Source organism: Gekko japonicus, unplaced genomic scaffold (assembly GCF_001447785.1).
Source record: "Gekko japonicus isolate JY-2015 unplaced genomic scaffold, Gekko_japonicus_V1.1 scaffold3343, whole genome shotgun sequence".
NCBI lineage: Eukaryota > Metazoa > Chordata > Lepidosauria > Squamata > Gekkonidae > Gekko > Gekko japonicus.
The window spans coordinates 33,725-42,737 of record NW_015172116.1 but is presented as its reverse complement, the minus strand read 5'-3'; the positions used below and the strand labels follow the sequence as shown (position 1 = coordinate 42,737).

Sequence of the window (9,013 nt, the reverse complement as noted above, 5' to 3'; positions counted from 1 at the left end):
AAACTGAGCTGGCTCACACGAACTCAGCTTAGAGGGAACACTGGTGGCAGCTCTGCGTGCAGCAGAGGGGGGGGGACCAACTTTCTGCCTGAGAAAACCCTATATAAGTCAATGGTGCGACCTCATTTGGAATACTGTGTGCAGTTCTGGTCACCACATCTCAAAAAGGATATTATAGCATTGGAAAAAGTGCAGAAAAGGGCAACTCGAATGATAAAAGGGTTGGAACACTTTCCCTATGAGGAAAGGTTAAAGCGCTTGGGGCTCTTTAGCTTGGAGAAACGACAACTGAGGGGGGACATGATTGAGGTTTATAAGATTATGCATGGCATAGAGCAGGTAGAGAAAGAGGTACTTTTCTCCCTTTCTCACAATACAAGAACTCCTTGTGGGCACTCCATGAAATTGCTGAGCGGTCGGGTTAGAACGGATAAGAGGAAGTCCTTCTTCACCCAAAGAGTGATTAACACTCTTATGTTCTTATGAGACGCTGAAGAGCAGCACCCCTTCCCCCTTGAGCTGTGCCCATCTATTCCCCCTAAAAGAGGTTGGCTAAAAAGTCACAAGCAAAGCTGAGAGGTTTTGTGGTAGAGAAACTACAGGAGTTGCCGGGAGCTGAGACAGAAACGGAGCTGGACAGAGGGAGACCGACACACACACACGGACGAGCCTGTGCCAGACGAGAAACCCAAGCCCTGGCACTGCTTTATTCTGACCCAACCCTCATCCCTCCCGGCAGATACGATGCCAGTCCGGAAGGGAAAGGAAGCCACAGTCCGTCGCAGTGACAGGTGGGCAGGGCTCCACCCCAAGGCCTTCCTCCCCGCAAGCTCACTTCTTCTTGACGACGTGGGCACAGTCGTACTTGCCACGCACCACCTTCAGCTTGACACCGGGCAGGTCCTGGGTGCGGCCCCCCTCCACCAAGACGATGTGGTGCTCCTGGAGATTGTGGCCCTCGCCGGGGATGAAGGCAATGGCCTCCTTGCCCGTGCTGAGGCGGACGCGGACACACTTCCGGTTGGCTGAGTTGGGCTTCTTGGGCTTGCGGATCAGCGTCTTGAGCACCACCGCCTTCAGCTGCGGCCGTCCGTCCGTGGGACCGGGCTTGGTCGGGGGCCGCTTGTAGCGGCCCGCGCGGTGCATTTGGTTGAGGGTGGCCATGCAGGCGCTTGCTGGTCTCACAGAGGTGGCTGCTGGAGAGCGAAGAAGGGCGCTGGAAGAGCCTGTGGGAGGGAAAGGGGGACATCAGGAGAGCTCTGCAGGATCAGGCCAGGGAAGGTCCCTCTCTCAACCAGTCCCTCTGGAGGGCCACCAGCAGGGCAGAGAGGCCGAGGCCTTCGCCTGAGAACAACACCAGAAGAGCCCTGCTGGCTCAGACCAGGGAGGGTCCCTCTAGTCCAGCATCCCATCTCACACGGTGGCCAGCCAGTTCCTCTGGAGGGCCAACAACAGGGCAGAGGGGCCGAGGCCTTCCCCTGATAAGAACCTCAGAAGAGCCCTGCTGGGTCAGACCAGGGAGGGTCCCTCCAGTCCAGCCTCCCGTCTCATACAGGGGCCAGCCAGTCCCTCTGGAGGACCAGCAACAAGGCAGAGAGGCCGAGGCCTTCCCCTGATAAGAACCCCAGAAAAGCCCTGCTGGATCAGACCAGGGAGGGTCCCTCCAGTCCAGCCTCCCGTCTCACACAGGGGCCAGTCAGTCCCTCTGGAGGTCCAACAACAGGGCAGAGAGGCCGAGGCCTCCCCCTGAGAAGAACACCAGAAGAGCCCTGCTGGGCCAGACCAGGGAGGGTCCATCTAGTCCAGCCTCCCGTTTCACACAGGGGCCAGCCAGTCCCTCTGGAGGGCCAGCAACAGGGCAGAGAGGCCGAGGCCTTCCCCTGAGGTTGCCTCCTGGCTCTGGGATTCAGAGGATTAGTGCCCCTGAATGTGGAAGTTCTCCTCAGTCGCCATGGCCTGTAACCACTGACAGACTTCTCCTCCATGAATCTATCTAACCCCCTTTCAAAGCTGTCCATGCCTATGGCCATCATGACATCCTCTGGCAGCGAGTTCCACATTGGAATCAGCCAGTGTGGTGTCGTGGTTAAGGTGCGCGGACTCTGATCTGGGAGAACCGGGTTTGATTCCCCACACCTCCGCTTGCAGCTGCTGGTGTGACCTTGGGTCAGTCACAAGTTCTCTCAAGGGCAGTCCTGGAGAGAGCTCTCTCAGCCCCACCCACCTCACAGGGTGTCTGTTGTGGGGAGGGGAAGGGAAAGGAGTTTGTAAGCCGCTCTGAGACTCCTCTGGATAGTGAAGGGCGAGGTACAAATGCAATCTCTTCTCTCTTCTTCCTCTCTATGTAAAGAGCTATTTCCTTTTGTCTGTCCTGAACCTACTGTCCACCATCTTCATGGGAGGCCCTCGCATTTTACAACCCTCTCTCATCTCCCCCCCCCCGCCCCTGTTGCCTCTTTTTCTCGAGAGGAAAGTCCCAGGGACTCTCTCCAGCCTCTCCTCTGAGGGAAGGGGCTCCGGCCCTCCTCCGTGCTTCTGCTCACAACCAGTGTTCCCTCTCAGCTGAATTGGTGTGAGCCAGCTCCCAGTTTTTTAGCCTCTGGCTCACCCATTTTTTTTGTCTCGGTTTGGGAAGGATGGCTCCGGCAGCAGCCCAATCCCTCGCTCACAACTTCAATGCCAGGAGCTCACCAAGTAGGATTTCTGCTCACAGGACTGCACCGCTGAGAGGGAGCATTGTGATCAGTGTTCCCTCTAAGCTGAGTTAGCGTGAGCTAGCTCACGGTTTCTTAGCCTCTGGCTCAGACATTTTTGCCTCGGCTCCAGAGCACAGTTTTTTCAGCCTTCGGTTCACCCGTTTTTGGCCTTGGCTCAGGGAAGGATGGGGCTCCAGAGCCAACGGACTGAGGCAGCGGCCCAGTCCCTCGCCCACCACTTCAGTGGCCGGAGCTCAGCAAGTAGGATTTCTGCTCCACAGCTGGGAGGGAGGCACTGGATCCGGGGACAGTGACCAGCCTCCTGGGCAGTGTTCCCTCTGAGCGGAGTCAGCGTGAGCCAGCCCGCTGTCTTTGTAGCCTCCGGCTCACAGGTGTTTCCCTTCGCTCAGGGAGGGATGGAGCTCCGGAGCAATGCTCCCTCTAAGCTGTGGAGTCTTGTGAGCCAAAAACTCTACTTTGTGAGCTACTACTGGCATTCAAGTTGTGAGCAGGCAATTTGGCTGCTGCATCAATCAGTTTGCTCTGGAGCCCCCTCCTTCCTGAGCGAAGACAAAACTGTGTGAGCCGGAGGCTGAACAACTGAGAGCTGTCTCACACTCACTCAGCTTAGAGGGGACATTGCTCGGAGTCCAGAGCCCACGGACTCCTGCAGCCAGCGGCCCAGTCCCTCGCTCGCCACGCTACTGCCAGGAGCTCCCGAAGCCGGGTTCTGGATCACGGGACCCCCCGCAGCTGGGAGGGAGGGAGGCAGGGAGGGGGGGCTACTCACTCAGCCCTCGGGGTGCACCCACTGAGCCAGCCCCACTGCCCCCTCAGGCCAAGAACCGACAAACGCCCCAGCACGGAGCGGCCTGGGAGTGGTTTTGTTTGGGGGGGGAATAACGGCACAGCTCCTGAAGCCTCCAGGATGCGCCGCTCCCAGTTGGAGGAGGGGGTTCAGCCCTCAGGCGCTCTGGCCGCGTCTCCCTGGGGTGAGGCAGGCGGCAGTAATGACCTCTGGGAGCCCCCGGCCCCTGCCTGGCACCTCCCCCTTTGGCCGCTTCTGCTCTTCGTCCTGCCAGCCCAACATGGGCGGCCCCGCCCTCTCCTCCCAGAGCGCCCTCCCCTCGGACTGCTGGGCACGAAGGCTCCCGCAGCCAAAGACCTACCTCAGCTCCTCCATGGCACTCATGGCCCCCCCCCCAATTTTGAAGCTTCCCTTGTTGATCCTTTGGTCAGACATAATCATGAACCTGATTCCCTTCATTTCTTCATTTTGTATCAAGTTAAAGGACATACGTATAACGATAGTGATGTTGGAAAATTTTTATCGCAACAGGAGGCTAAAATGATTTACAGATTTAATACTTTATTACCCTGTGGTTTGAATCAAAACTTGGATTACAGCTGTGATTTTCTTCTTTACCGATGATATAGTGTTTGAAAGACACCTGTTTGTAAGGTGTTAGCAGGGATGTATGATCCCTTCAAATGTTGGGCCCTTTAAATATAGAACGGTTTTGTTTTGGCTGCCTGCCAGATTAATATTTTACTGAGAGACCAGGAATAAAATTATAGGTAAGCATTCCTTTTTAACTAGGTTTTTAACTAGGTGCTCTTGGATTTGTTAACAGTGGGTGTTTTGTTAACAGTGTGTGTTTCATTCGTTTTTGCTTTCAGATTGTTTGTATAATTTTTCAGACAAAAATGATTCATATAAACATTCTACTGAGAAACCATGGGCAGAACGCAGCATTTGCAGCTAGCCATCGTATGAAGATTCTTTTGAACTATGGTGCTGGAGAAGATTCTTGAGAGTCCCTTGGACTACAAGGAGATCAAGTCAGTCAATCCTAAAAGAAATCGACCCTGACTGTTCCCTGGAAGACCAGATAATGAAACTGAAGCTCAAATACTTTGGCCACCCAATGAGAAGGGAGCACTCACTGGAGAAGACCCTGATGCTGGGAAGGATTGAAGGTCAAAGAAGATGGGGACGGCAAAGGATGAGATGGTTAGACAGTGTCATCGATGCAACAGACATGAAGTTGAGCCAACTTCAGAGGACGGTGGAAGACAGGAGGGCCTGGCAGGATCTGGTCCATGGGGTTGCGAAGAGTCGGACTCGACTGTGCGACTGAACAACAACAACATCGTGTGAAGTAAACTTTGGAACCTTCAGATATTGTTTCCCCACTTTTGAGACGTTCCTCAGATGTAAACTTTCAATGATGGACCTTTTATTATGTAAACATTTATTATTTGCCTCTGGAGGGGTATCCTGCAGGAACATCAGTGCTACATTGTTTCACAGCATTTTCAGAAGGTTGTTTATATTGTTTCAATAACATTTGTAGAGACTGGTTTTGTTTTGCATTGTGCCATGTGTACTTACAACTGTGATGTTTATTGCACACTTACATAAAATCTCTGTGACTATCTGGAGCATTCTTCAAAGTATTCTTGACCGTTTATACACAGTCTTTGTTTTCTTTGCCATTTCCTACAGTGTATCTCCATTTTTGGTTTTTTTCTGTGATTATTCTCATGGCAACTGCAGGATGAAGATAGAAAGGAATATTCCTCCTTTGCTTCAGAAAGGGCTGCACAGGAAGGTTTGGTTTTATTTTGGCGCACCTCTGTATTAAAACACCAGGGGGCAGTGCAACAGGCAGTGATGCGCATAGCGGCACTTTTGGTATGGGTTCTGGGGAGGTTTGTGGAAACTAGCAAACACTTCTTTTCCTAGGCTTAGGCCAGTCTTTACTACTCTGTGATATATAGAGTGCCCTTTAGTGAGTGATATGGCAGTTCATTTCCTTAATGCTTCAGACTGTTTCTTCCTCCATCAGCTGCTGTTTATCCTATGTAGTTACACTGATTGAGAGCGAAAGGCTGGAACCTCCGCCCCCTCCTATCTTCTCCTGTATCTGTTTCTTTCCTGCAGAGAATTGCAGCTGGAGGATTTATGACCAGATTCACAACAAGCCGCTCTCTTCCCCGAACTCCTCCGCCTCCCCTCTGTAATTGGCCTCATAAGGATGTAGCCTAAGCAAGACGAGATTTCTTCACTGGATCCACTTTTGCAGGCGCAATGTGTGGGCTTTTTTGCATCGGATGAATTCTTTGTCGGTCCTTTCAGACAGTCTTTGCAGCATTGGCTATTTTGGAGGGATTTTGACCCATCTTTCTGTAGTTACGCTTTTCAGATTTTTCTGCCAAGCTGGGGATCTCTCACATACATAGAAACATCTCTCCGCCTGTCACTGGTGGCTCCTGAACTCCAGCCCACTCTGTCAGAGGAATGAGGTCGATTCCCAGACAGCAGAAATGTGCACAGCAGAGGAAAAGAAAAAAGTGTGAACAGTGGGCAGAGTATGTGATGTTTCTGTGCCATACTCAAAACACAGGAAGCTGTTCTGGGTGTGGAGCGGCGGTCACTGTGGAGATGTAAGAATAATATAGGCACTTTTTTCCATATGTGGTGGCGGTGTGAGAAGATCCATAAATTTTGGAAAGATGTTAAACAGTTACTAACAGAGATTATGGACATAGAGCTACAATTGTTACCAGAAATTTACTTGCTTAATATAATACCAGATGGGTTCAGACGTGATGATGTATGTATTTTATCATATACCATTACTGCATCTAGAATACTTGTTGCTAATTGTTGGAAAACCGATAGCTTACCTACTAGAGAAGAGTTGATCATAAAAATTTGTGATGTGGCAGAAATGGATAAATTGAATATGATACTTTTAGGAAAAGATGAAAAAGCTCTCCAAAAAAGATGGTACAAAGTTAACAAATGGTCTAGAAATAATGTTTAATGTAAACTCCAAAATTTGATTTATATACTGCAACTTTATTTTTCTCTTTGTAATGTAAAAATCATAAATAAATCTTTTTTTTAAAAAAAGTGCCAGTGTTGTTTGATACCTGACTGACAGGCAAAAGGATTGGATTCTTGCACACCAAAGGAGGGACGAGGGTATTGGGGCCAGAGAGCTGGAAAAGCAGCAGAAGAAAGTCTGAGTTCGGTGGCACCTTGAAGACCTACGAAGTTGCATTCTGGGTAGAAGCTTTTGTGTGCAACTTGGTTTGTCTTAAAGGTGCCCGACTGGACTTGAACTTTCTTCTGCTGCTCCAGACCAACACGGCCGACCCCACCTGAATCTATCTTCATGGAAGGCACCACATTAAGCTGCATGGAATGAAATGGTTTCCCGAGAGAGACTGCTCTGTTATTTTAATCCACACTTGTTCCTTAACCCGCTTTCCTTTCCCAGTGAAATCATAGAAAGGATGCCTTGCTTTGGGCCCTGCTTATTCTTCCAATTCTCCCCATAAAGGAGGATAAAGATTGGCCAGTACAGCTAAGTAGGCGGCCAGTTAGCCTTTCTGAGGACCCTGACTCTGACTTGGCCTCTCTTCCCCCAAGCAGACATCTAGGACAGGATGCAGGAAGAGACTGGAGGGAGGAAGCAAATGGGGGTCCGCAGGGGGTTAGCTGCCACATCCTGGGTGGGGGGCAAGATTTTGGTCAACAGATTCTGACTGATCAACCGTGGTCTCCCCCTGTCTCAGTGTGAACTCAGGTACTGGGGCTGGTTTAGAGGGGTGCAAAAGCCCCCTGCTTCCATAGGAAGGGACTCGTTTGCTTGCAGCGCTGAATCCAACAAAGACAAGTGGGAATCCTGGGAACTGGGTGTGGGGGAGCAAAACGGCTACACCAGAGGAGGCTTCCCCTGTGCTGGGCTTGGGTGTTTCCCGTTGCAGCAAAGGCCAGAATTCGACATGCTGGTAAGTCCCCGGTGGCCTCTCCCCTCCAAAGGGAACAGCTTCTCCCCCCTTGAGGAAGTGGGATCCATGAAAGAGAACAAAGTGTCATTCAGCTTCCTTTGTTAATGAAAAGCCGGTGCCCTGCTGGAGCGTCCACGCCTGACTCCGCCAAGGCGGAATTCAAGCCAGACGCATGTGGGGACTTGCTAGGGCAGTGCCAGGTGGAAACTGGGCTGCTGCCTGTGCCAAGAAACGATGCGGTGCAGCCGACCCGAACCCCACACGGCAGGCACCACGGCCTTGCACATGGAACAGCCCAGTTCCAAAGACATGCTGTGTGAATGTGCAGCCCCCAAGAGCCAGAGCCAGCCTGGTGTAGTGGTTAGAAGAAGAGGAGGAGGAGACTGGATTCATACCCTGCCCTTCACTACCCAAAGGAGTCTCAGAATTGCTGACAAACTCCTTTTCCTTTCCCTCCCCACAACAGACAGACACCCTGTGAGGTAGGTGGGGCTGAGAGAGCTCTTGACAGAAACAGCTCTTTTTCAAGGACAGCTCCTATCAGAACCGTGGCTTGCCCAAGGTCATCCAGCAGGCTCAAGTGGAAGAGTGGGGAATCAAACTCAGTTCTCCCAGATTAGAGTCCGTGCAGTTAACCACGACACCAAACTGGTTAGAAGCGCGGACTCTAATCTGGGAGAACCGGGTTTGATTCCCCACTCCTCCGCCACTTGCAGCTGCTGGTGCAACCTAGTGTCAGTCACAAGTTCTCTCAGAGCTGTTCCCTCAAGGGCAGTCCTCAAAAGAGCTCTGTCGGCCCCACCTACCTCACAGGGTGTCTGTTGTGGAAACAGGAAGGGAAAGTAGTCTGTAAGCCACTCTAAGACCCTGAGTGAAGGACGGGGTATAAATCCAATCTCCTCCTCCTCTTCTTCTTCGTCTTCCTCCTCCTCCTCAGATGGCTTAGACCAGTGGGGCAAAGTTAGTGTCTGAAGCTGAGCAGCTGAGGAAGAGGGTGGCTGCCGGGGGGACTTCAGGAGGGATTCTAGGTTCCCAATCACCTTGTATAAGGTAATTGAAAAACTCTGCATGTGAAAGTTAATTGGTGAAGAGAGAGGTAACTCAGTTCAGCGTATTACTGTAGTTTCAAATGGGGTCAGCCATGTTGGTCTGAAGCAGCCGAACAACGCTGGAGTCCAGTCAGGCACCTCTGAGACCAACAAAGTTTTATTCAAGGTGTAAACTTTCGTGTGTGTGCATCAGTGTTCCCGCTAAGCCGAGCCAGTGTGAGCTAGCTCACAGTTTTTTAGCCTCCGGCTCTCACATTTTTTGTCTTCACTCAGGAAGGATGGGGCCCCAGAGCAAACTAATTGATGCATCAGCCAAACCGCTGGCTCACCACTTTAATGCCAGTCGGTCACAAAGTAGAATTTTTGCTCACAAGACTCCACAGCTTGGAGGGAACATTGGTGTGCACACTTCTTCAGAGGATGCACACGAAAACCTATAGCCTTGGATAAAACCTTGTTGGT

At 51.4% G+C, this 9,013-nt stretch overlaps 1 protein-coding gene across 1 annotated transcript; it reads right to left on the bottom strand.

Annotated features, from left to right (window-relative positions):
* Nucleotides 1-662: 662 nt before the first annotated feature.
* Nucleotides 663-1,238, bottom strand: MRPS12 (mitochondrial ribosomal protein S12). The gene has a single exon (XM_015420974.1). The coding sequence runs from the start codon at nt 1,162-1,164 to the stop codon at nt 832-834; it is 333 nt and encodes a 110-aa protein (XP_015276460.1). The 5' UTR covers nt 1,165-1,238; the 3' UTR covers nt 663-831.
* Nucleotides 1,239-9,013: the final 7,775 nt, after the last annotated feature.

What these genes read in the sequence shown, in the direction of transcription:
- MRPS12 (XM_015420974.1), bottom strand. Translation starts at nt 1,164, where the DNA reads ATGGCCACCCTCAACCAAATGCACCGCGCGGGCCGCTACAAGCGGCCC.